The 26,504-nt window shown below is 53.2% G+C and overlaps 3 protein-coding genes across 32 annotated transcripts in view; all 3 read right to left on the bottom strand.

Annotated features, from left to right (window-relative positions):
- The window catches only part of GFPT1 (glutamine--fructose-6-phosphate transaminase 1), a 28,738-nt gene extending 11,347 nt beyond the window's left edge, over positions 1 to 17,391 (bottom strand). The window contains exons 1-12 of one of the 3 annotated variants that reach the window (XM_050982979.1): positions 17,236 to 17,391; positions 10,328 to 10,435; positions 9,807 to 9,914; positions 8,487 to 8,693; positions 7,917 to 7,975; positions 7,038 to 7,172; positions 6,026 to 6,087; positions 5,424 to 5,503; positions 2,587 to 2,692; positions 2,026 to 2,189; positions 1,275 to 1,370; positions 916 to 1,013 (exon numbers count right to left, since the gene is read on the bottom strand). In XM_050982979.1, coding sequence (XP_050838936.1) covers positions 916 to 1,013; positions 1,275 to 1,370; positions 2,026 to 2,189; positions 2,587 to 2,692; positions 5,424 to 5,503; positions 6,026 to 6,087; positions 7,038 to 7,172; positions 7,917 to 7,975; positions 8,487 to 8,693; positions 9,807 to 9,914; positions 10,328 to 10,435; positions 17,236 to 17,242 — 1,230 coding nt within the window. In that variant the 5' untranslated portion in view covers positions 17,243 to 17,391. The remainder of the gene's footprint in view (positions 1 to 915; positions 1,014 to 1,274; positions 1,371 to 2,025; positions 2,190 to 2,586; positions 2,693 to 5,423; positions 5,504 to 6,025; positions 6,088 to 7,037; positions 7,173 to 7,916; positions 7,976 to 8,486; positions 8,694 to 9,806; positions 9,915 to 10,327; positions 10,436 to 17,235) is intronic. The other 2 variants (XM_050982977.1, XM_050982980.1) reach the window with 2 other exon arrangements.
- LOC127060368 (mucin-19) lies at positions 10,446 to 13,813 on the bottom strand. 28 transcript variants are annotated; one of them, XR_007779353.1, is made up of 3 exons: positions 11,058 to 11,202; positions 10,908 to 10,937; positions 10,446 to 10,817 (listed from the first exon to the last, which is right to left on the bottom strand). XR_007779353.1 is itself a non-coding variant. In XM_050983001.1 (3 exons), exons 1-3 carry the CDS (start codon positions 11,547 to 11,549, stop codon positions 10,455 to 10,457), a joined length of 915 nt encoding a protein of 304 aa, XP_050838958.1. In that variant the 5' UTR covers positions 11,550 to 13,668; the 3' UTR covers positions 10,446 to 10,454. The 28 variants fall into 28 exon arrangements, 21 of the variants coding, with proteins under 21 accessions (XP_050838958.1, XP_050838957.1, XP_050838952.1 ...); XR_007779352.1 differs by lacking the exon at positions 10,908 to 10,937 and adding an exon at positions 10,878 to 10,907; XR_007779350.1 differs by lacking the exon at positions 10,908 to 10,937 and adding an exon at positions 10,848 to 10,877 and having other exon boundaries at positions 11,058 to 11,201.
- A 2,039-nt stretch (positions 17,392 to 19,430) lies between the features above and the next one.
- Positions 19,431 to 25,809, bottom strand: NFU1 (NFU1 iron-sulfur cluster scaffold). Its single transcript, XM_030232638.2, has 8 exons — positions 25,647 to 25,809; positions 23,861 to 23,967; positions 23,447 to 23,582; positions 22,854 to 22,920; positions 22,326 to 22,440; positions 22,067 to 22,130; positions 20,317 to 20,491; positions 19,431 to 19,823 (listed from the first exon to the last, which is right to left on the bottom strand). Exons 1-8 carry the CDS (start codon positions 25,763 to 25,765, stop codon positions 19,776 to 19,778), a joined length of 831 nt encoding a protein of 276 aa, XP_030088498.2. The 5' UTR covers positions 25,766 to 25,809; the 3' UTR covers positions 19,431 to 19,775.
- Between the last annotated feature and the right edge of the window lie 695 nt (positions 25,810 to 26,504).

The raw sequence follows: 26,504 nt of genomic DNA, 5'->3' as shown, positions 1-26,504 counted from the left end.
TTAGACTTTAATTACTCATGTTGCCCACACTCCAGTCACCACCAGCCCCCCTGAGAAACAACCTTGCACCACCACCAACTTTATTTTTAATAAAAATTCACCTGGGCAGGGAGGTGTGGGGGGAAACTCATTGGCCTGTGGGGCCAACTCCTCCCTCAAATGCAGATTTCTCTAAGTAAGTCTCACTGGTTACATAAACCTTCAAAGAAACTCTGTAATGCTGGGAGTCCTGAGCGTGTCCCAGCCTGAAGAACCCAAACCCCCACCTACATCCAGGCCCAGCTGGACCCCACCGGGCCCCTGGCAGCCCCTGCACTTGTCCCTGCAGTGTCCCTCCCCTGGCAGCTGCCCTTTTTAACACAGCAGCTTTTGTTTTCCAAAGCCTTCCAGAGCCATGGAAGTCACAGGAACCACTTCCCCAAGTTCATCAGCTTTTATTTCCTCCTGCTGCTGCTGTGACCTGAGCCTGGTGTTTGCAGCTTTCACAAGGGTCCTCCCTCTTCCACCTGTGTGCACTTGCTTCCTGCTAACCTGACTGAGGTTCAGAACCAACCCCTGCCCTGAAATCAGTCCTTAATCTGCTTGGCACACTCCAGGAGAGCTCAGAGCCTCCTGCAGGGGCTCCAGGGGAGCTGCAGAGGGACCTGGGACAAGGGGTGGAGTGGCAGGACCAAGGGGAAGGGCTTTACACTGAGGAAGGGCAGAGTGAGATGAGATTATCAGGGCAAAACTCCTCCCTGGGAGGGTGGGGAGCCCTGGCACAGGGTGCCCAGAGCAGCTGTGGCTGCCCCTGGATGCCAAGGCCAGGCTGGAGGGGCTGGGAGCAGCCTGGGACAGCGGGAGGTGTCCCTGGGGTGGCACTGGGGGGGCTCTCAGGTCCCTGCAGCCCAGCCCAGCCCCTGGGCCAGCACTCACTGCCACTCCTGCGTGGTAGCTGGTGCCACAGGCGATGAGGATCAGACGCCGACACCTCTGGATCTCCTTGATGTGATCCTTGAGCCCTCCCAGGTTCACTGTGGGCAAGAGCAGAGGGCCAGTCAGGGGGGCAGGGAGGAGCAGCTCCCAGGATCACTGGTGCTAACACAGTGTCACCATCTCCACCACCAAAGGTGCAAAAACCCATCACAAGTGGGACCTTGCCAGCAGCACGTGGAACTCTGGAGGCACAGGACACACATTCCACCTCAGCCCAGCAGGGCTCCCACCCCTCCCTCCCCTGCAGCCACCCTGGGCAGCTGCTGGACACTCAGGGAGGGAGGCTCGAGCTCCATTACCTGTGTAGTCATCAAAGTTGACCCTTCCTCTCATGGTATTAACAACAGATTCTGGCTGCTCAAATATTTCCTTCTGCATGAATGAGCTGAAGTTACCTATGAAGAAAGACAGAAAACAAATTAGAACACTTTACCTCCTTGATAACTTAAATTTTAAATTACCTCCTGCTAATTGCCATTTTTCCTGTGTATGCAGAGAAAAGCTTGGAGCAGCCAAAGATTATTAAACTGATTTTCTGCCAAAACACCAGCTCATGATGAGAGCTTGATTCGAGTTTCTGGAAGGAGTCAGTGAAGGGCAGATCCAGACTGGCAACTTTGTGAGGGATCAGTCTGGGCTAAAAACCAGATGGTTCCAAGCAGGAGGCAAAATCCTCAGCCCCACAACTCTAGACTGGAGGGGAAGTCCCATGACATGGGAGGACTTTTCTTCCCCATGAGGGTGACCCAGCACCAGCCCAGGCTGTGGCACCTCTGGAGATGCTCCAGGCTCCTGTCCCCACTCGGGGCAGGGGTGGCGCAGGGTGCCTGCAGCCCCAAGCTGAGGATTCTGCCTTCAGGCAGGAGATAAAATCCTCAGCCCCACAACTCTAGACTGGAGGGGAAGTCCCATGACATGTGAGGACTTTTCCCCAGCAGCAGCCCAGGCTGTGGCACCTCCAGGCTCCTGTCCCCCCTCGGGGCAGGGGTGGCACAGGGTGCCTGCAGCCCCAGCAGGCAGGCAGGGGGCAGGGGGCAGCTCTGCTCTCACCCTTCATGATCTGCTGCAGCTCCATCTGCAGGGTCTGCACGGCCCGGCCCGGGTGGTCGCCGGCCGTGCGCTTGACGCGGTGGATGGACAGACGGCCGTCCACCACGGCCGCCACGTCGTCGTCCTCCAGGAAGATGACACGGTTGGTGTGCTCGATGACAGCGCTGTGGGGACATGGGGACAGCACAGCTGCACTCAGGAGATCCCTCGGGCTGTCCTGGACTGCCCCAAGCCTGCCAGGGGCTCAGAGACCCTGGCCCAGAGCCCCAGACCCCTGGGACTCTGACTGTGACCCATGGAAAATGTTCCCAACCTTGTGTGAGGCTCTGCAGCCACCACAGTGTAAGCAGAATAACGACTGGTTGGTCATGGGGTGAAAAATGGATTGTTGGGGTTTGTAGAATGGGGGTTCAGGGGCAAGATGGAGGAATGGGAGTATTTGTAAATGAATGGCCACGTGCACACAATTCACTTTATTCCCAAAGAAGCCCCAGCCTCCCCATCCCTTGCTCCTTCACACAGGATATTTCTACACACCCCAGAGGAGCTACAAAACCCTACCTGGCATCAGAAGCAAAGTAATACTCCACAGCTTTCTCCTCCACGGGGAAGAGGCAGGTGGTGCTGTCCACCCGGGACAGGTTGCAGCTCCCCTTCTTGTCCTTCCCTAGGAGACAGGAGGCTCAGGGGCTGCCCAGGTGACAGCCCTGGGCACAGGTGACACCCAGCAGAGCCCCCAAAGCACAGTACCAACATGAAGCACTATTTCCATGCCTGCAGGTGGGCACAGCAAAAGGAGCAGCAGCACTTGTGCCCATCCTCAGCTGGTCTGGAAGAGTTTGATTGCTTTTTAATAAATCTGCAAGTGTGTTACCAGTGCAGCCTGAAGTTTAGAGGAAAGCATCAGGAAAAAAATCCAAATTAAAGTTTTGTGTGACTCCACTGGCAGAGAATTCAAGGTGCTTTATGAGCAGCCACACTTCCCCATTAAACCTGCCCTGTTATCAATTTAAGTTTCTCCCATTAAACCTGCCCTGTTATCAATTCAAGTTTCTCCCATCTCCTCTCTGGTGAGCCCCCAGGGATGGAGCAGCACTGCTCTTTCTTGGTTACCCTCAGCACTGGGGGAATTCCTTGTGTGCCCACCCAGCTGCCCTGAGCACCACAGCTGGAACCCAAACCTATTTCTGTCTGGCTGAGCTCCCTGGCAGACACAGCTCAGGAAATCCAGGATCAGGAGCTCGGCCTTGTTCCTGCCCGACCAGACACAGCCACCTGAGCCTGCTCAGGAAATCACACCTGTGCCCATCAGGGGGGCCTGAGAGCCAGCTTGGGAAAAACCTGTCCTCAAAGCTCAGCCTTTCACCAGGGATCCTTCCTGGGGTACTCTGGAAATTCCCAACACTGCCTCCTCCTCCTCCTCCATACTGCTGCTCAGTGGAGAAGCTCATCAGGGATGCAGCTGAGGCACCCAACACCTACTGCTCAGCAAAGTTATTTGCCAGTCATTGTGCAGGCTATGGGGAGGGAGGGGGTGGATTAATCAGCTTATCTCCCAAAGTGGGACTGTTGCTGAAGAACAGCAGCACTGGAGTTCCTCCATTCTATATTTGCTGCACAGTCCTGATGCTGTTTCACCCACAAGACACTGATCTGGTTCAGTGATGCAAGCAGAGCCTGTGGTGCTCTGGCTTCCACTCCTGCAGATGAAAATGGGAAGGGAAAACACTGCTTTCATGTTGGTACTCAGTGAGAAAGAACCACTCAGTGAGAAAGAACCACTCAGTGATTCAGAGCCTTCCAGTTCAGTTACCAATCAGTCAGTGAGGAGAACAATGCCTTTGAGCTGGGACAGGACAGCTGATTTGGTGTTGAGAAGGGACAGAGCAGAGCTGCCAGTGGCCACTCCCCACCACAAGCACCCAGACCTGATCAGAACATGCAAATTTGGGTTCTCAAAACAGAGCTTTTCCCTGCATTGGCTTCATTATGTGGCATTGCTTTCCTGCCTGACAGCTGCTGCAGATGCAGGCACATCTCCCCTCCCAGAAAAGGCTCTCCTGCCCCAGATGGGAGTGCTCATCCCCCCTGGGATGGGCTGGCCTCTGAAGCACTTCAGGAGAGTAACAGATGGTTCCCCTGATAAATGCAGAGGGGAAGGAAGGCCCAGCTCAGGCCAAGCTGAGTGCAGCCTCCAGAGGCTGCAGCTCAGACTCTCACCATGGCCAGGGGCAGGACAGGGCTCTGGCAACCCAAACTGCAGCAGGAATTTTGGGCAGGGCTCGCACTAGGACTGGCAGCAGCCTCCTGCTTTAGTGGGGTTTATTTTTAAGGTAATTCACTGCTTCCTTCTGCAGCCAGAGCTGCAGGAACACTCAGTACAAGCTGCACTGTCATCAGTTTTTGCACATATGCTGAGCATTATGTCCCAGTATTTGAAGTGGATGGGTGGATTTTCCTGTGTGCTGCTCGTGGTGTTTCTGACCAAGAAGGAATTTTGATTTTCCCACATGATTCACTACACGGAAAGCAACAGCCACATATTAAAAAGACAATGCATATTTATGATTCCTTTCCTAGGGAGCTGGAGGATTTGTCTGAAATTTCAAGTGTTAGCTTTTCTCTGGTGGGCACCTTCCTCCATTTTTATGGATATTCCATCAAAAGAATGATCCATAGATTGTACAGCTGGAAGTGCAATTGGAAAAAAAAAAAACAACAAACAAACCAAATTTGAGATATTCAATAAAAACCCACAGTGTTACACAAGTACATCAGTGTTACTGCAAATCACTCAAAAGGCAGAGCTGCTGGGAGTGGCTCTTGCAGCAGGGGATGAGCAGCAGGACAGGAGCAGTGCCTGGACCCCTGCACTGCCCAGAACACAAGCCCAGGTGCCAGGCACTGAGCGGGCTCAGACCCCTCTGACCACTGGGAACTACAGAGCCACCCTCAGCACCTTCCAGTAAGGTGCCAGGGCTGGGGCTGTGGTCTGCAGATTGGGGTTAGGGTTAGGTTTGGGGTTAGGATTAGGGTTAGTGTCAGGTTTGGGGACATCCCACTCACCTGTCTGTAGAGGATGGGATGTGGGCTAGGATTAGGGTTATATTTGGGGTTTAGGGCCAGGTTTGGGGCTGTCCCACTCACCTGTCTGTAGAGGATGGGATGTGGGCTAGGATTAGGGTTATATTTGGGGTTTAGGGCCAGGTTTGGGGCTGTCCCACTCACCTGTCTGTAGAGGATGGGATGTGGTCTGGGGATTTGGGTTAGATTTGGGGTTAGGGTTGGGGTTTAGGGTTCAGCTCTCCCCACTCACCTGTCCTGTAGAGGATGGGGATGTGGGCTAGGATTAGGGTTAGGGTCAGGTTTAGGGCCAGGTTTGGGGCTGTCCCACTCACCTGTCCTGTAGAGGATGGGGATGTGGTCTGTGGACAGCTTGTGCTCGCTGCGCACGCCGATGAGCAGGGGGCTGCCTCTCCTGCAGGGACACAGGGACAGCTCAGCCCTGGGGACACCCCTGCCCCACCCAGGCCTTCTGCCCCCCTCAGCTGCAGGGGGCACAGCCCTGAGCAGGGACTGCCCCTCACTCACACAACCACACACAGGTCTTGGCTCTGGGGTCCAAGCCCAGCTGAGGCTGGTGTGGAAAAGTGGGACAGAAAACCTGGACACGAGGCTGGCCCAAATTCCAGGCCAAGTGCTGCCACAGGGGCAAGCACAAAGGAAAAGGTAAAACCAGATCCCAGCCTGAGGATACCAGAACAAAGCTGTGCCAGACCAGGTGGGCTACAGCTGGTCACTAGGACATTTCCAAAATAATTCTGGGAGCTTTCTGTTATGACAGGTGGAAAACAAGAGAAAGGAAATGAAAAACAACAACCAGCCTCTCCCCAGCACATCCAGTGTGATGAGAATGATCTCCACTCTGGCTTCTAACGTGGGGGCACAGAAACAAGTGCCAGGCAGGGTGCAAGAATGTTCCTTCCCATGGAACACTCACCTGGTACCGACTGCCTGCCCAGGGTAATGAACACTCTTGAACACAAGGGCAAAAGCCCCTTCCTGCAACAAGAGAAACAAACTTCAGCTGGGGTCTGGGCACTGTTTCAGTGTTCCCAGCACAGAAACTGCTCCTGTGTTTCTGTGGACACAGGAGAGACACCCAAGAGGTTTCACAGATGTTTCCAGAACTGCCTGCAGCTCCAGCCCCCCCATCCTGGAGGGATGTTCCTCCCCTGAGCCTGGCAGTGCATCCCAAAGAGACACCCAGACTCCCGTGGCTGCCCCAGTGGCTCCTGCTTTAGCTCAGGGTGCACTCAGGGGATCTGCAGAGGTAAAGATCTGCCAAAAGCAGCACCAAAATTGGGGGTGTTTGCTCAGCTGAGGTGCCACAACCCCTCAGCAACACGAGTCCCTGGCAGGTAACCCAGGGAAAGCCCAGCTGAGTGCTGTGGGTGAGAGGGGAACTGGGCTGGGTCCTGCTCCTGCACACAAGCAAGGCAGAGCAGCTCCCAGCAGGGGTCAGCAGCAACCCCTGGGCTGATGGAGCTCTGGGAAGGACTGGGAGCAGCTCTGGGAAGGACTGGGAGCAGCTCTGGGAAGGACTGGGAGCAGCACAGACTCCCCCTCCCCACTCCCACCCCCCAGCCTCCAGAGCTGAGCCATTTCCCAGCTGAGCACTGCCAAGCAGCCCAGAAAACCAAAGCCAGCCCAGAGCTGAGCACCAGAGGCAGGAGGACACAGCCCTGCCCTGGCAGGCGCCCAGAGCCCCCTGCAGCAGCCGTGCCCAGCCGTGCAGCAGCCGTGCCCAGCCGTGCAGCAGCCGTGCAGCAGCCGTGCAGCAGCAGTGCCCAGCCGTGCAGCAGCCGTGCAGCAGCCGTGCAGCAGCCGTGCCCAGCCGTGCAGCAGCTGTGCCCAGCCGTGCAGCAGCCCGGGGGGCAGGGGTGTTAGTGGGGGCCGTGCCCCTGTGCCCGGGTGTCCCCTGGGTGTCCCCTGGGTGCCCCCATGGTTACCAGCTGCTGGATGACCCTCTCCACCAGCGTGGAGAAGCTGATGTCGTCGCTGTCGCGGTTGTCGTACATGTACTTGACCAGCTTGACGATGCTCTCCGTGTCCGTCTCCGACTCGAACTCGTAGCCCTTGCTCTCCTGCAGGCACAGCCCTGTGGGTCTCAGCCCCTGCCTCCCCTCCTGCCCTTCCTTCCCACCTTCCCTTGCTTTGCTTTTACTGCTCCCTGTCCTTCACCTTGCCTTTAACTTCTTCCTTTTTCTCATGCTTTTCCTTTTCTCTGCTCCTGCATTCCTCCCTCACCTCTCCTTTCCCACCTTTCCTTTCCCCTTCACTTTCCTACTGCAGCTGTTCTTACTCTTCCCTCCCTCTTTTTTCCCCCCATCCTTCACTCTGCTTTTCCTCTCCCTTTTACCTTCCTGCCTTTTTTTTCCCCTTCTTTTTCTCTTCTCACACTTTCCTTCCCCTCTTCCTGCCTTTTAAGTTACAAGAATATGAGGACAGGGGGAGAGGGCAGTGAGAGGGAGTGTGAGAGTAGAGTGAGTGTGAGGGACACGGGGAGGGGGTTTGAGAGGGAAAGTCTCAGTGGGAGAAGGAGTGAGGATGAGGAGGGAGTTGTGGGGTGTGAGCAGGGTGTGAATGCCAGGACATGAATGGGGGGTGTAAATTGAGAACTCACAGAGTGCAAAAACGTGAGTGGGGGAGCACGAATGGAGGTGAGAGGTGATGTGAGGGGGAAATCCCTGTGAGAGAGGAGTGAGGGGTGAGTGGGGAATGGAAATGGGGAAGTGAGAGTGAGAAAACAGCAGGAGCGAGCTGGGCAGGGTGTGAGAGCAAGGGGCAGTGGGAAAGGAGGGAGGGTCTCACCCCCAGTGGTCACTCACCAGGAATTTCTGCAGGTCCTTGTAGTTGGTGATGATGCCATTGTGGATGACAATGAACTCTGGGGACAGAGGAAAGGCCCTGCTCAGCCCCGTGCTGGCAGCAGCCTTCATGGGACAGAGGGCCAGCAGCCCCCCCAGGACCCCAGGAGGGCCAGCACAGCCCCCAGGAGGAGCTGCAGAGGATCCCAGGACCCCAGGAGGAGCTGCAGAGGATCCCAAGGCTCCAGGAGGGCCAGCAGCTCCCCCAGAACCGCCAGCCCAGCCCCAGGAACAGGCACTGACCCCAGAAGGAGCAGGCAGTGACCCAGGAGCTCCCCCAGCCCCCCAAGAGCAGGCAGTGACCCCAGGAGCCCCCCCAGCCCCCCAAAAGAAGGCAGTGACCCAGGAGCCCCCCCAGCCCCCCAAGAGCAGGCAGTGACCCCAGAACCCCCAGGCCAGCCCCAGGAGCAGGCAGTGACCCCAGGAGGAGCAGCAGCCCCCCCAGCAGCCCCAGAACCCCCAGCCCCCCCAGGAGGAGGAGCAGCCCCCCCAGCAGCCCCCCAGCCCCCCCAGGAGGAGCAGAGCCCCCACCGTTGTTCCTGTCGGAGCGCTGCGGGTGGCTGTTGACAGGTTTGGGCTCGCCGTGCGTGGCCCAGCGCGTGTGGGCGATGCCCAGGTGCACGTCGAACTCGATGTCCAGGTCCATGTCCTGCTGCTCTGCGGCACAAAGGTCGGGTCCTGAGGGGCTGCCCCCGGCCGGGGGCCAAGGCAGGACAGGGGGGATGCAGGACAGCCACGCTGACAGGGCCAGCACGCCCCACAGGACACAAAATCAGGGCTGCAAAACACCTTTAGGATGGCCCAAGGGCAGCCAAAACCTCCAGGGGTTGGAGGGCAGGAAACAGAAAACAGCCCTGCACTCCTCTCCCTGCCAGAACAACACTGGGCCTCTAAGGGGGAACCCAAGGCTGGGCTGCTCCTTGCCATGCTGTCACCTGCACTCCTCCATGGTGATTCAGGCACCCCTGAATCTCCAAAGCCACCATGAGCATCAATGCTCCTTTGGGAAAATGTGTTTCTTTGGGAAAATGTATTCCTTTGGGAAAATGTATTCCTTTGGGAAAATGTATTCCTTTGGGAAAATGTAAAGTACTCCTCTTCCTCCACAAGTGTTTCCACAATCTCTTTTAAACCGTTTATCCTGACATTTTCATCATTCTTTCTTTTCAAGCCTCCCTTCAGGAATGCTCTGTCCACCCCCTCTTTCTGTCCCTCACCCCACCCCACCTGGGCTTTCTGGCTCCTGGTTTACCCTGAGGTTGCACTGACCCACCTCCCCCAGGACACTCAGCACTCTGTGCCTCAGGTGAACACCAGAACGGGTTAAAAACTCTAATTTCACCAACACAGCAGCTTCTGCATGTGAAGCTGAGAAGAAAAGATCTCCCCACGCTCAGACAGCCTCTGTTCCCCTCCCAACACCTTCGTGCCTCTTTGCATTGAGCTCAGATTTAATGAATTAAGGTTTAAATTAAAGGGGCAGAAAGAGATTCCTACAGGGAACGGGGGAGGCTCCTCCAGATTCCTCCTTCTGCCCAAGCTCAAGGTCTTGATAATTATCTCCTGCTAATTCCTCTATCCCCAGGCCAAGGAGCTTGCTGGTTGTTTGTTTTGGAGTTTTTCCTGTCTGATTCCCGATGTATTTCAGGTCTATTTTACTTTCGTAGGCTGCAACTCATTTATCTTGGAAAAACCAGGATTTCTCTGTAACTTCCCACCACCACCCAGAGGATCAGCAGGCTCTTCACAGCTCACCCCTGAGCATGTACACCTCTGGAAATTCCTGCTTGTGGCTAAAACAGGGGCTATTCAAAACAAAACAGAGGGGAAGGAGGAAAGGGAGACACTTACTGTGAACCTCTTCATCCAGAGCCTTCACCTTCCCCGTCTGCTTGATAATGTGGATTTTGCCAGCATTGGCCTCCCAGTCCTTGTCATTTCCTCCGTCCAGTCCCACACCTGAACCCCCCCGTGGCACATGGAGAAAAAGGGTTAAGGGCAGAAGTTAATACAGCATTTTCTGCCAACAAATTCTGCCCTTTCTCCAAGAGCTGGCCTGCCACATAAAGGCAAGAAACCCCTTAGATTAGAACTAAGATTAGATTAGAACTAAGCTTTCCCTTGGGCATCTTGTCAGTATTTTAAAGCCTTTGGGAAACAAACAAACAAACAAACACCCAAACCCCAAACAAAAATACCCCAAAGACCCCAAACACAAGCATCAAGAATGTCTACAGAAATGTGTACACTGCAGTTAATCCAAAGCTCTGACCACAGGCACGTGCAGTGTGTGTGCCAGCTTCCTGCAGCAGCAGCAGGAGGCAGAAAGCACTGCCAGCACCCCAGGAAAAGCCCCCAGAGCCCAGAGGTACCTGCAGAGTCGTAGCCCCGGTACTCCAGGCGCTGCAGCCCCTTGATGAGGGTCTCCAGGATCTCCCTCCTCGTGCGGGGCACATGGTAGTTCAGGTAAGCAAAGATGCCTGTGTGGGGAGGGGAGAATCAGAGCCACCAGAACCAGCCCAGCTGGGCACCAGTCCCACCCCTGGCACACCTCTGGAACTGGGAAAAGTGGGGAGAGAGCACTGGGACACCTCTGGAACTGGGCAAGGAGCACTGGGACACCTCTGAACTGGGCAAGGAGCACTGGGACACCTCTGAACTGGGAAAGGAGCACTGGGACACCTCTGAACTGGGAAAGGAGCACTGGGACACCTCTGAACTGGGAAAGGAGCACTGGGACACCTCTGAACTGGGAAAGGAGCACTGGGACACCTCTGAACTGGGAAAGGAGCACTGGGACACCTCTGAACTGGGAAAGGAGCACTGGGACACCTCTGAACTGGGAAAGGAGCACTGGGACACCTCTGAACTGGGCAAGGAGCACTGGGACACCTCTGAACTGGGAAAGGAGCACTGGGACACCTCTGAACTGGGAAAGGAGCACTGGGACACCTCTGAACTGGGAAAGGAGCACTGGGACACCTCTGAACTGGGAAAGGAGCACTGGGACACCTCTGAACTGGGAAAGGAGCACTGGGACACCTCTGAACTGGGAAAGGAGCACTGGGACACCTCTGAACTGGGCAAGGAGCACTGGGACACCTCTAGGACGAGCCAGGAGGGGAGAGAGGGGCTGCAGGGAAGGTGGAGGGGAAGCAGAGAACAGCAAACTGGGACAGAGGGATGGCAGGGATGAGGAGTGAGAGGGCGTGGATTGGAAACAAGGATGAGAGGTGTGAGGGGATGGATTGGGATCACAGCATGGCAGGGATAAAGGGTGCCAGGGAATGCCCCATGCCCATGGGATTCCAGGGTGCCAGGGAATGCCCCATGCCCATGGGATTCCAGGGTTAAAGGGTGCCAGGGAATGCCCCATGCCCATGGGATTCCAGGGTTAAAGGGTGCCAGGGAATGCTCCATGCCCATGGAATTCCAGGGTGCCAGGGAATGCCCCATGCCCATGGGATTCCAGGGATAAAGGGTGCCAGGGAATGCCCCATGCCCATGGGATTCCAGGGTTAAAGGGTGCCAGGGAATGCTCCATGCCCATGGGATTCCAGGGATAAAGGGTGCCAGGGAATGCCCCATGCCCATGGGATTCCAGGGTTAAAGGGTGCCAGGGAATGCTCCATGCCCATGGGATTCCAGGGTGCCAGGGAATGCCCCATGCCCATGGGATTCCAGGGTTAAAGGGTGCCAGGGAATGCCCCATGCCCATGGGATTCCAGGGTTAAAGGGTGCCAGGGAATGCTCCATGCCCATGGGATTCCAGGGTTAAAGGGTGCCAGGGAATGCTCCATGCCCATGGGATTCCAGGGTTAAAGGGTGCCAGGGAATGCCCCATGCCCATGGGATTCCAGGGTTAAAGGGTGCCAGGGAATGCCCCATGCCCATGGGATTCCAGGGTTAAAGGGTGCCAGGGAATGCCCCATGCCCATGGGATTCCAGGGTTAAAGGGTGCCAGGGAATGCTCCATGCCCATGGGATTCCAGGGTGCCAGGGATTGCCCCACAAGCACAGGATGGCTTCTGGCACCAGGACTGCAGCTGGTTCTGAACCAAAATCTGCCTCCCTCCACAGGGCTGGCTTTGGACACCTGTGTTAAATCTGAGCCCAAAGCAGACAGTGACCTCAGAGCTTGTTTTCTCTGCAGATTTCAGCAAGCTCAGTCACACCTGCACTAACAAAACCCAGCCACCAGCCCAAAGTCTGCCCCGTGTCCCAGACCCCAAACGCTGGCAGTGCACAGCACAAGGGGCACAGAGTGGCACTGGCCTCCCCACAGGGAGGGTGGCCCAGCTGGGAGGAGAGGGAGAAGCAGAAAAGCAGAGTGTTTATCCCTGCCTGCACTGCAAACAAACACTGAGCACCCACCCAGGAAGGAGCCAGCTTGGCACTGAAACCAGCTATTAATTACAGCACAGTTATAGCAATATCACTCACGAGGCCTGGGGAAAAAACAAACTGAATCCAAGGCTAAGAATGCCACGGAAAAGCCCCAAACCTCCCAAAAAAACCAACCCAAGGAATTCAGTGCTTCTCAGAAAACACACTATGAAAACCAAGGAAACCAGCAGAAACACAAATACAGAGTTATTGCTGTGAAATATGGACATGCCCCTCCAAAAACCAGACCCTGGGAGGTTCTGTTTTGATTCACTGCAGCTTTTAGATCCTGAGAGGAAAATAGTGAGAATGATAATGGAGATGCCACTGGGAAAATCGAATTCTAAGAACTCATCTGTGAGCAACACATTTTACAAATGAGAAGGCAAGTAAGACTGGGATGTTTAAAATTCACCTTGGAGAAAACAGGAAAAAACGAAATAAAAATAGAATATGCATAAATGATGCATCATTAAAGTAAAAAGTGAGACCATAAGGCTCCTGTAAAAGAACACAAGTCTTCCTAAATGGATGACTTACTAACCTGCAGGCTAATATCCAAAAATTGAAGGCTTATCACCCATTTGTGATACTTATCACAATGAACTATGTGTAAATAAACTTCATTTATTGGAAATATTTACAAATGTGTTTAATCTTCCCCTTTCCAAACATCCTGTAATGATGTAATACTTCACAGCTGGGGAAAGTTGGAATCCCCACGGAGAAAACAGCATTTTCTCTGCCTCTTAACCACTGGATCATTCCCATCTGAGCAATCACACCTTGTGACCACTCCTAACTTTAAGCACAGCTCCCAAATGCACCTCCCAGTTTAGGAAAGGCCTTTGTCACACCCCAGAGCCACAGAGCCCTGCTCCAGCCTTGCTCTCCCCCTCCCTGAGCTGACATTCACATCAACCAAGGCATAAGAAGACACCAAGAGCACAGAGCTTTGCCAGGAGCCCTCCCAGGAGTGACAGCCCTTTGAAATTGCTCAGTTTGGGTGGAATTCCAAGGAGCTGTGCACCGCCAGCCTGGATGCCAGGTGCTGAAGATGCACAAACTTGGAGCAGAACGTTCCCCAGACCTGAGTTCTGGGTCCCCAGCAGACCCCAAAGAGGAGTTTTGGTTTCAGTTTTGCACATTTAGACACTTTCCAGGCACTGCTTTCCACACCTGCCCCTGTGACACTGCAGAAGCAGCAAGAGGAAGCACTGCAGAGAACCAGGAACTCCAGTGACACTTAATCACTCTGAGCTGGCATTGCTGGAGGTGACACACACGTGACACAGAAACCCAGCCCTGGGAACTTCCTTCTCCTCCAGCTCTGCAATGGTGAATGCCCAGCTGGCACAGAGAGGGAGCAGCAAGGTGGGCAGGAATGCTCAGCTGGCACAGAGAGGGAGCAGCAAGGTGGGCAGGAATGCTCAGCTGGCACAGAGAGGGAGCAGCAAGGTGGGCAGGAATGCCCAGCTGGCACAGAGAGGGAGCAGCAAGGTGGGCAGGAATGCCCAGCTGGCACAGAGAGGGAACAGCAAGGTGGGCAGGAATGCTCAGCTGGCACAGAGAGGGAGCAGCAAGGTGGGCAGGAATGCCCAGCTGGCACAGGAGAGGGAGCAGCAAGGTGGGCAGGAATGCTCAGCTGGCACAGAGAGGGAGCAGCAAGGTGGGCAGGAATGCCCAGCTGGCACAGAGAGGGAGCAGCAAGGTGGGCAGGAATGCTCAGCTGGCACAGAGAGGGAGCAGCAAGGTGGGCAGGAATGCTCAGCTGGCACAGAGAGGGAGCAGCAAGGTGGGCAGGAATGCCCAGCTGGCAGAAAACACAGCTCCCCTGGCTGGAACACACTGACAAACTCAGGACCCAACCCCAGTGCCACTCAGAATTAGAGCAGCAGTGACACTTCACACACAATAAAACATTTCAGCTGCTGACCCCACACAGGAGTTTGGATGTGTGGACTGGAAGGAGCAGCTCAAAGCATGGCAGCTCATCAGGCAGCTCCTGAAGCACGCTGAGATCCACAGTAATAAGTTCTCTCTGGTGAAATCCCTGGAACAATCATCTAGCATATAAAGCATTTCCTTTCTTGCAGGTTTGCCTTGAACACCCCACCTGGGAACCACCAGAACAGGCATCTGCTGGTTCTGACACTCAGCTCTCTCACAGAGCTGATTTTTAACACTCAAGCACAAATCCTAGGCCTTCAGCTAAGTAAAGAATTCCCCATAAAGAGTTGGTCATTTTAACAGAATAACATTTCCAACAAATGAGCATTATTGATTTCTGTAGCTGACAGTCACAAAACTTCTGAGAACTTTATTTTCCTCATGAACATTTTGGGGCTCAGTTCCTTAATTTCACATTCCCAGGCAAATGAAATGCCTTTACCCCTTCCAGGCAAATGACTGAGACACATGAAGGAACTGCCTCTTGCAATCCTTTCCCTACAAAAGCAGAAAAGCCTTCAGGCTGGGTTTACTTCCAAATTCCTTTTCCTATTACTGTTAACTCATTTCCATAGACCTTGTTATCAGTACATCCACCTGGCAATTCCAAGGGATCCTTTATCCCAGAGCTGCTGCTCAGCACTGCTGGAGGAGCTCCTGGAGTCCCAAAAGATGCTTTTTTCTGCCCAGTCTGAGGAGCACAGGGTCAGGCCAAGCTCCCTGTTATGTCTGGGAGCTGCACAGGGGAGAGCTGACACTCAATTCATCACCTCCAGGCTGGGGAAAAAGCAAAACCAGAAAAACATCCTCCCAGTGGGGATCCACATTTGTCCACTGGACACTTCTCTCGCTGCCCACGCTCCCCCTCCAGCTAAAAAGGGCAGGATTTCTCCTGCCCAGAGTAAACAAGCAGAGCAGCAGTTGCAGGAGTCACTCTGCGCCACAGCTCCATGCTCCTCTGCAAGGCAGACACCAGGCACAGCCAGGGGGAACAGATGAGGAAGGGCTGAATGTCCCCACTGACCAACATGCACCCCCAGAACTAGAAACTCCAGTCTTTCCTAAGCCCATTTTTATCTTCAGGAGTCACTAGTAAAGCAAGACCTGGATTCTGCCAGCCCAGGCCCCAGCTCTGCCATCCCCTTTGCCATCAAATCCAGCCATAGCAGGTGACAGGTTTACTGATTTACAGAGCAGCCCTGAAAAACCAGTTTCCTGAAGTGTCTCACAGAGGCCATGGAGGCACTCGGACCAAAGCACACCCAACTCCCACCTGGCCAGGTACTCAAACTGCAGGTGTGTAACACACAACCAAGGACAAACCTTGTTTTTCACTGTAAGAAACAAACCCCAGCACATCCACACACTGTTCATAGCAGGCACCAAGGACTGGGAGGCTCCTTTCCTTCAGATCTTTAAGGTGACAAACACCAGGCTGAAAACACTGTGCTGATAATTCCAATCTGGAAGCTGGAATCCCTTCAGTGTCACCGACTGAGGCGTCTGAGAACTCAGGTAACAACAACACAATTATCACATTTGTTTCTTTTAAAACTCATCTTGACCTTTCTGTGTGAACTGATCAAAGGATAAAGCCAGGTTTGTCCAGGTTTGTCCATCCCCAGCCACAATTCCATGACAGAAATGTTGTGTTTGAGGCCCTGCAGCTGCCACAGCCTGGGAAATCAGACCCTGCTCCAGACAAACCAGCAGCCCTCTCACTCCAGGATACATCCCAGAGCAACAGAGACAACAATCCCCGGCGCTCTTCTCACTCTTCCCGTAAAATGTTTCAATATCCAAGAAGAACTTCACTTGTATCAAAAAGGGGGGAAACACCTCAAATCCTGAGCACAGCTGAGGAACTGCCCTGTGTTTCACAGCAGAAAAGACAAAGAGCAGAATGTAAATATTGTACATTTCAAAGGCTGGACCTCAAACACGGCAAGCACGAGGCACCAAAACCATCCCTATTCTTGCAGCAAGCTATTTATAATAATAATTATCCTTTCTATTCTTAGCTTTGCTCCGCTTTGTACTTCCAACACGAATTAACACGGTGTTAAATGTGAGCTGAGGTATGAGTCTCCGGCTGATTCTCCACAGCTTGACAGCTTGAAGACAACGCCGGTTCCATCCCACAAAAACAATGAGAGAAATGGCAACTTGCACATTAAGTGTAAAACCCACAGTCTCACTGAGAACATAATTTTGCACACAAAAATATAGGGAAAAAAAAGAAGGTAGTGTGGAAAGAAAATAGGAAAATCCAAGAGATTGCTGTTGCATACATTTCCATGGAAAAACAGGAAGACAACAGGATAGGAAAAGGATAAATGACAAATGGCATTCCTGTGTGTGAAGGATGGGCAGGGTGGCTGCATTGCCATGGGAAGAGGAGTGGAAGGAGAGGAGAACCAGAACCAGGACCAGAACCGGCCCTGGCCCGAGCTCACCCCGGGCACAGCCGGGCCAGGCCGGACCCACGGCCCCTCCGTCCCACACCGGGCCAGCCCGGACCGACCTGCAGAGAGCAAATTATCCGAGCAGCAACGCCTACAAACCCCCACGGGCACCGGGCGGGAGCGGCGCCCCCGAGCGCAGCCGAGCCGCGGCTGGCAGCGCCCCCGGAGCGCCCCTTCCCCCGGCCCTGCCGTGCCGGGATCCCCCCGGCGTCCCCGGGCCGGCCCCGCCGGCACAGCGCCCGGCCCTTTGTCCGCCGCACATCCCCTTGCCCGCCGACAGCGGGCCCTTTAAATCACCGGCACGGAGCGAGCCGCCCCCCGCACTGGGGATAACGGGGCCGGGCCGCCTCTCGCCTCAGCCGGGCCGGCCGTGCCCTCCGTCCCCGCCCGGCCGCGGCCTCACAGCGCCCTCCCGGGCGGCTCCTCCCGCCGGGCCGGGGCCGGGCCGGGCCCCGCCGTTCCCCCGGCCCGGTGCTCACCGCACATGGTGCGTCCCGGTCCGCAGCCGCGCTGTCTGTGCCGCCGGGGCCGCGCCCCTCGCGCCAGGCCCGGCGCAGGCCCCGGCCCGCCCCGCCCCGGCCGCGCCCGCCATTGGCCGCGCCGCCCGCCCGCCCCGGGACGTGGCAGCCGCTGCCGGGGCCGCGTCCGCCGCGGGGGCCGGGCGGGCAGAGGGGGGACGGGCGGCTGAAATACCCCCGGCACACGGGGATGGGCCCGCTCCCCGAGCGACCCGGTGATTCCCAGCCCCCTGACCCGGGCCGGGGGGAGACCGTTCCCGGACCCTTCCCGGTAATTCCCAACCCCAGACCGGGGTACCCCCTTTCCCGGACCCTTCCCGGTAATTCCCAACCCTGGACAGCGGAAGGGAGGTGTTTCCCCCCGGTAATTCCCACTGATGCCAGGCAGGAGCAGCACCCACGGGATCACCCCCGGGCGCTCCCGCAGCACTCAGCGTCTGGAGATCGCCGGGTGACAACCGAGGCTGCTCCGGGCTAGGGCAGGGAACAAGGGGCCCCGTCAGGCTCCCCGAGCCCGTGACGCGGGCTGCATCCTTCCCTAGTCCTGCTCTACAACAGCACCCATTCACAGGCAAGAGAAAGAAACCATTAAGATGAATCTGCAAAGCAAACTGGGACAGGCGTAACTGACCAAGGCGTGACATCCGTGCAGCTGGAGAGCTCAGTGGTGCTGTCTGTCTGTCTGTCTGCAGTCGCCTCCATCAAACCCTGCCTGGAAACTTAGTAAAAGCCTAAGGCTACAAAAGAGAGCAATGCCTTAAGAGAAATGCCATTCATTCAACTTTATATTGCATTAAAATGTCAACAAAGAACTATTTCCTTAAAAAGCACAGAAAACAACCCACAACGTCAGGACACATAAAAGAACCGTATTTTGAGCTTGCTGCCAGAACCTGGCTGGGCACAGAGCAGAGAGGAGAAGGTCACCGGATCTCAGGAACAGGAGAAGCCTGCAGGCAGCCCACAGCCCCCTCCCGGGCTTTGTGGCACTGCGAGGACACACCGGGACCAGCACGGCGGGGATCGGCCCTGCAGGGCAGCGCTCCTAGACTGACCTCACACCCATTGCCAGCCGGCAGGCGAGCGCCCATCTCCCAGGTGCGGGGAAGCGCTGGGCCCCGGGAAGGTGCGAGGGGCAGGAACGCACACTCTGCGGGCAGTGCCGCTCCCCTCCGAGCTCACCCTGCCCCGGGCTTTCCTTCCCTGCCCTGCAGCAGGGAATTCTGTCATCAATACCACCGAGTACTTCACCAGAGACTCAAAGGAAAGGTGGTAATTTCACACCGATTTCCAGATTCATACAACTGTGGGTTATTATTGAAGCTGAAGAAGTATTTAGCTAAAATGTTTATTTTCACCAAGTAATAGGCAGTTTATGGTTACCACATGCTGGTGTGGTGCTACAGAGGAGATTCTCCACCAGCTGAACTGATCCTGTTTAAGGACTTTATCAGTGGAATAATGACACTGGCAAGGGAGGAAAGAGGGGAACACAGCAGAGGCTCTCAAGCAAACGAGGAGCACAAACTCAGCTCCGTGGTGGCAGCACAAAGAAGGAAGAGAATTCTTGGTCACACAGCCAGACACCGGGAAGAAGCCATCCCCACACACCAAGTAAACAGAGCTCCTTGCAAAGCCCCACCGAGGTGTTCCAAGGTCAGAACAGCAAACACTTCTCTGCCACACGTGCAGGACCGGAGGAGCCCCGCTCTGCCACGTACACGGCAAACAGGATGTGGCAGGAGCAAACACAAACACAGGCCCTCCTTCCCTGCACCCTCCAGCACTGCACCTTCCTCCCACTGCTGAGAAATCTGCACTGCATGGTGCCTGAAGGATTTTACTGCTAAATGAGCTCATTAGTCTACCTGCTGAAGCTGATAAGGATCATTCTATTCTATCGTTTGCTTTAGAAGGTATGATTTTTATAACAAACCTTTTTTGTTTCTGTTGCTATGGTTTGCACAGTGGTAATGAGCAAAGAGGGAACTTTCCACAAAGCCATGGCAGTGTTACAGCCCCCAAAATGAACAGTTGATATTATAGGTTATCTTTCACACGCAAAAATTTGATAGGAATCAGCAGCTTTTTAACAACACTTGATAAAATTAACATTCCTGAAGTTCCCATTTACAGAGTAACAGCAGACAATCCTGTCAGTCCCACAAGCTGGGGGAATAAACATTTAATATTGCTATTGCACAAAAAAAACAAGAACTTCTGCTTTCTCTTTTTTTCAGTACTGAGGTTTCTGTATGAAAAAAACAATAAATGCATCACTGTTTTCTGAGCCCACCATTTCTTTCTCAAGACATAGCAGAAGAATCTTTTTGTAATCCAGGGCATTTAATAAATTAGTGGGTGAACTGCTTGAACTGATGGTGCATTCTCACAGTAGCTACAACTGTTTTTCTGACAAGGCAGATTTGCTAGTTCCTCAGCACAAAGATGGGTTACATACAGCAGGAGGTAAGTGTTTATTTGGCCACAGATGACGAAGCTCAGGTAGAATTTGCTTCTTTCTCCACGTCATCATCGTCGTCAACAACCTGAAATCAAACCCAGGAGTGGTTTAGATAAACAGGTTAAGCTCTCATTCCTGCAGGATTTATTACATTAAATCCCTGCTGGGCCCAAGGAGAACAGCAGTTATTCCACACCACTGAACAACAACGGGCTCAGGAGGAAGGTAAGAAAAACTGGCAATCCAAAATGCCAGGAGGAAATGAGTTTTAATTATAGGAGCTGGTCAAGCTACCACAAAGGCCACAAAACAATGGCTCCAGAGATCAGATATCTCATGAGAAACCCAGAGAATCTGCATTTCAGGGGCCAAAGCTCATTGCTTTTTATCACATCAAGTCACCAAAGCACAAAGGTATCAGCGAGGGTGTCCAGCTCTGGGCTCTGCAGCTGACTTGGAAAACCTGTATCCATACACCCCTGGGTTCCCTAACTGCCAGCCTGCCCCCAGCCTGCTGGAAAGGGACAAAGAGCTCCTTTTCCACTGAAAGAAAGCCCCAGTGATGTCTCCCAACCCACCTGCTCAACGCCTTCCACCTCAGGGATGTAGAACTGGAGCATGTTCTGTATCCCACTCTTGAGGGTGATGATGGAGCTGGGGCAGCTGGTGCAGGAGCCCTGCAGCTTCAGCTGCACTATGCCATCCTCAAAGCCTTTGTAAATGACATCTCCACCATCTTCCTGCACTGTGGGCCTGAGGGAACACAACATTCCACTTAAAGCTTGTGGAGCTGAAACAGGGATCCTTCCAGAACCCCTCAGGAAAGCAGCATTTAATATTTACAAAAACTGGGCAGACAGAGGGGTTTAGTCACTATTGCTCTACAACCACCTGGTTCACATTTCCAACAACTCCTGCTGTGCTGGACTATCCAAGCCAGAAACCTTTTCTGCAGGCATTGAGATGTTAGGGTAGAGTGAAGAGCCTGGGCAGAGCTCAGCCTGCCTTGCCTGGAGGCAATCTTTGCCTCAGGTGCTGCCCACAAACACCTCAGGGCGTGTCCCCCGGGGTGCAGCACAGCTGTCACCTGTGATAAGGAGCCCTGCTTCCGTAAATAAACACGCAGTTCTCCACAATTTATGGAGGACAGAAAACAGCCCCAACTATAAAAGGTTAATCCTGTTCAGGGTGAAGGAACCAGCTCCTGATAAGCCACGAGCATTTCTGCAGCCTGCTCTCCCTCTGCCAGCCACAAATGCCCAGCACTGTAGCTCTGTCCCCATAGCAACATTTTTCCAGACCAAGTTAAAACCATCAAGTTACTCTAACAGAAGCTCTTTATACTGATTTCCAAAATAACTCTCTGAGAGCTACAGTCCTCACAGAAAAATCTGTGAACCTGACACATTTATAAACTCACCACAGCAAATTATCTCCATTCCAGAAAGCCAAAGATCATGATTTAAAACTCCATTTTTCTTACTTGAATTAACTTTTTGACACACTACAGGACCCTTCAGATTCCCCCCATCCTGCACCTTCTGACAACTCCTCTGCATTTAATTTTGATCTGCTGGACAATACATGCTCTATGTGCAGCCTGGCTGATGGATAATTTCTGAGAATACCCTGCTAGAAAATGAAGGAAGATACACCACTGCTGATATTCTCATCAACAGCTTCTTGGTGCACTGACGGGTACAGGGGGAGGAAAGGAAAGAAATTAAAAGGTGGGAAAAGCAGAATTTTAGGCAGAAATACAAAAGGGGCCTGGAAGATCAAGGACTGACACTAAACATCCACGCAGCCAGCAGGAGCATGGGCATTTCTGTCACAGCTTTACACAACACTGCTTGGCTTCTGGCTTCAACACAGTGCAAATGTTTGGGAAAGATGTTCCAGCTTATTTCTGCTTTTCTTGCTTTTTCAGGAAAATTAACCAGCACCATGTGCCTGCTCTGAGATAAATTTGTAAATAACGTGGTATCAGTTTAAATGCAGCTGCTTCTTAGAAAAAAAAAAAGTTTCTCAGTTTGTGAGCTGGGGAAGATGTCACCATCAGATATCTCAGGCACATCAGACATCTTCCCCTGCACCTCAAATGTCAAGTTGCTTTTGCTTTCAGTTCACTTTGGAAGGCAATTAATGAGCACCAAAAGACTCTTCAGGCAAACAACACGATCCACAGCCACTCTTGAGACTTCATTAGTCACCACCAGCTTCTAAATTCAAGCTCTGCTAAAGCACCAATAAAATCACAGTAGAGTGCAAGGCCAAAATCTGCTGAGGGCCAGGATTTTCCAGATCTTCCTTTGGAGTGTGAATTACCTGATTCTTGTATCCAGCAGCTCCTTAATCATCAGTACAACTTCATCATCTTCTTCTGAAGCAGCTTGGGAAAAGCAAAATGTGCAAGTCAGAACACTGAGAGAATTCCAGGCTGCAAATTCCTGCCTGTGGTCACCTTACAAGGTTTTAAATTTAAATTCTCCTGCATGCTTTTCTGAGGGAGAAGTGGAGGCTCTTCTGCATGTCACAAAAGCTGAACCCAAAGGCAGACTTGGCCTCCCCTGAAGATTTGATTTACCTGTGTCTGTCCTGGGTGCCTCATCAGTGACTACAGGTAAGCCAGAGGCAAAGAAATCCATTATGGTTGCATAAATATCAGGTTTCAGTAAGTTCCAGTCCAGGTCTTCACTCTCCTGTGAGAATCAGAAGAGGGGAAGGAAAAAGAATGAAGAAGAAGAAGAGTACCTGCCTGCTGCTGCTGTGTTGCCCAGGGATTCTCACATTAGAAATGCCACCATGGACTCTCCCAGCTGATGCACAGACTGGACTTTATGTTCTCTCAAGTCCAGCTTTGCCACAGACATTTAGTCAGACTCAGATTGTGGCAGCCAAAGAAGGCTCTCCTTGTCTGCAAGCCAAGCAAGTGCTTCTAAAATATTAGCTAAGAAGGTGTGAAAGTCTCCAAAATACGTTATTATTCGACAGATATTTTTATCAACTCTTTCAGAGACTCACGATTGTCAATTTACCAGTTTATCACTCCCTGAACTCTGTGGCCATTCCACACAGCCCATCTCCGAGCCCAGCTGAATCCCTGCTCTCTTACCTTGGTGATTGTGATGAAGTCTGGCCCAAAGAAAACACTTTTCACTCCTTCAATCCGGAATAACTGTCTGTTAGGGACACAAGGGGGGAAAATGGGCAAAAACGTTTGTCCCAGATTTACAAACTGAGCTTTAATTTTAACAATTAGCAATATGGTTAACGCAACAATTTCATCTACAGAGAAAAAAATTAAACTGTGGTGAGCTTGGAGGTAAATACAGAATAAGGCTGCAAGAGTGTCTTTTGTAATTACAGGGGAAGAAAATATATTCTCTTGGAAGACTGGAAAACATCAAAAATGCAATGAATGAAAGAATCAGAAATCTCACCACAAAAGTATGTGTAAATGATAAAAGTGATTTCACAATACCCACTTGAAGGAATGTCTACACATGAAACAGTTGTACATGCACTGAGCATTTGGATTGCTAAATCAACAGGATTTTGAAAAGACTTAAACCATGGAATTATGGAAGTGCACCAAACCATCTGAAATAATCAAATAATCCTCTTCCCTCCCTCTCCTCCAGGGAGTGTCTGTTAATTCTTTGGAAATTTTTATTCCAAACTCTATTTAAAGAGGAATAATAATACCTTGCTAAAGGGGAGCAATAGGCTGCAGCTGGTGTGGAAAACTCCATAGTCCTCGACCCCAGCACTTCCCTTCCTGGAATAAACTTCAAGCTATTTGGATTTGGTGTGTCCTGGGTTTGAATAAACATGCCTCTGACTGCAAAGACAAAAACAAAGAAGAAAAGTCATATAATCAAACCTAAGGAGCTTAAATGGAAGTCAAGTCCTGATTACTCAGCAAGGCCAGGGTGATCCCAGAGCATGGGAACACTGCTGAACACAGGCACGTCACCTCACAGGAGACAGCAGGATAAAAGGAACCTTGGCTTAGCTTCTTTTGCTAACTTTTGTTTACTAAAAAGCAAACTCTCAGCATTGCCATGGGACATAAGAACCCACAATGTGCTCCTCTGTTCACTTCTCACTGGTATTTACCTGCACGATGCCATGCTGCAGGTGGAAGAGATGGTTTCTTCTGCAGAAACTGGTGGAAAGGCTGGCGAGTTGTCAGATTGTGATCTTTTAACAGCATGTGACAGAACCTAGAGAAAAATACCTTTACTAACAATTTCCAAATTCCACATTTGCACTGTCCCAAAGAGAGAGCACTGCAGATGCTTTTAGCTGCCCCAGGACTCAGCAAGACACACCTGGGGTGGTGTGAAGGTAAAGGGGAGAGAGCAGCGGGGAAAAGAGAAAAAAAACATTAAAAAGGAAAAGCAAGACAGAGTGATAGAGTAAGAGGCTTCAGTTTCACAGCTGTGAATATCTGATTTCTGTGACTCTATGCAAAGCCAACAGCATCAGGGTATTGCAAAGCAAAGTGAACATCAGGAAATGTCACATCAGACTAATTATTACATACTAAAGATCAATTATTACCCAGTTCCTCTCCTCCTTATCAGCTACATAAGAGGAAAACTGATAAACTCAGTAAATCCCATCCTCAATAAGAGGCTGGTTCTCTCTGGGGGTCATAAACCAGAACAGAGGCACTGCACAGAGGCCCAGAGACCTCAAAGGAGGAACAGGAGAGAAGCTCTGTCTCATGAAATGAACATCCCTGCAGGACACACCAACACAGAAAAGGTCTAAATCGCGTTATTTGCTTATTTTTGTGGGCTTGGGAGCAGGTAGAAACCACAACAGGATGTGCAAGGAAGGTGCCCTGGAAGCTCCCTTTAGCTAACGATGATTATTTCCCATTTTACAGTGCTCAGCACAGAGCAGGTGTGCCCAACCCTACAGGGTCCTCTAAATCCCCCCTCACTGCTTGATCTTGATCCAGTTGTGGGGGAGGAATTTCTTCTTATTTCATGGTCCTGAACATACAGGAGTGGGAAAGGTGTAACAGCTCCTCATTGCCTGATCCTGTGCACACGTGGGGATGCAGAATTATCGCTCATTGCAGCATCCTGAGCACATGTGAAGGGAATTACACCCGGCTGCAGTGTCCTGAGCGTGTGGGGAATCACCCCTCGGTGCAGATCTTGATCCAGATGTGAGGGGAATCACCCCTCGGTGCAGATCCTGAGCCGGGTGTGAGAGGAATCACCCCTCGGTGCAGAATCCTGAGCCGGGTGTGAGTGGAATTACCCCTCGGTGCAGAATCCTGAGCCGGGTGTGAGGGGAATCACCCCTCGGAGCAGGATCCTGAGCCGGGTGTGAGAGGAATCACCCCTCGGAGCAGGATCCTGAGCCGGGTGTGAGAGGAATTACCCCTCGGAGCAGGATCCTGAGCCGGGTGTGAGAGGAATCACCCCTCGGAGCAGGATCCTGAGCCGGGTGTGAGAGGAATTACCCCTCGGAGCAGGATCCTGAGCCGGGTGTGAGAGGAATCACCCCTCGGAGCAGGATCCTGAGCCGGGTGTGAGAGGAATTTCCCCTCATGGTTCTCCCCAGGTGTACAGGGCTGAGCTCCCAGGAGCTGCGTGCCAGGGAGAACTACCAGCTCGCGGCTGGAAAAGCCTGAGAAGCAGAAACAGCCTCTCGCTGCCTGCCAGGAAGAAGCGTCACTCCGGTCTGCGGTGGAGAAAGGAAGGGGAAGAGCAAGGAGCACCCGGGGCGGCCCTGGAGGTCGCGGTGCCGCTAACTGCAACGCAGCCCCCTTTCAGCCGCGCGGGGAAGGGGCGGGAGGGGCCCCCTCTGGGAATAAGCAGAGTTCCCTCCCGGAAAAAGCCGTGCCGGGGCAGCGGGAGCCGCGGGCCCCGCGGTCACCTACCGCCCGCCCAGCCCCGCCGCCGCGCAGAGCCGCCGCGCCGCCGCCATCTTGGCGCTCCCCGGGGCCGCGCGGGCACCGCGGCGCCCCCTGGCGGCCGCGCCTGAGGGGGACACGGCCATGGCGGCGCCGGTCGGGACGGAACGGGCTCCGACCGGGGCTACCGGAGCCACCGAGCGCCGCTGCCCCCACGGCTAGGGCCGCCTCGGACCCTGTGCCCGAGTGCCACACCCACACGGCTGCTCAATCTCCTCAGATGGGGGCACGGCAACTCCAGCACTGCGCGGGGCAGCCCATGCCAGGGCCGGGCAGCCCTTTCCAGGAAGGAATTTTCCCGGTTTCCAGGAAGACATTTTCCCAATTCCACGAAGGAATTTTCCCAATTTCCAGGAAGGAATTTTCCCGATTTCCAGGAAGGAATTTCCCGGATTTCCAGCCTGAGCCTCCCCGGCCCAGCCTGAGGCCGTTCCCTCTCCTGTCCCCTCTCCTGGCTGTCCCCTCCTGTCAGGAGTTGTGCAGAGCCACAAAACAGCACAAAATCTCTCTCTATGGACATCTACGCCAAGAGAGAAATTAAATTAACAAGTGCAGCAAAGCCCAAATAATATTTTGCACTTGAGAGATCTTGGCAGCTGAATGAGACCAATAAAACACGTTTAAGCAGCACAGAGCGAGGGCTCAGGGCTCTGTCCTGCCCTGCATGGGAAGGGTTCTCTCTGGAATATAAACTGGATATAAACTGAAATATCCTCTGCTTAAAGCAGCAAGATCAGTTTGACTTCACAGCTGCCAGATAAAACAGCCAAACCCAGTTCAGCACTCAGGAAGGAAGAACTCATTAAAACCCAGATTCCCTGCGTC

Source organism: Serinus canaria, chromosome 22 (assembly GCF_022539315.1).
Source record: "Serinus canaria isolate serCan28SL12 chromosome 22, serCan2020, whole genome shotgun sequence".
In the NCBI taxonomy this organism is placed as follows: Eukaryota; Metazoa; Chordata; class Aves; order Passeriformes; family Fringillidae; genus Serinus; species Serinus canaria.
The sequence above is the reverse complement of the archived record's forward strand: the minus strand, read 5'-3'. Positions and strand labels throughout refer to the sequence as shown.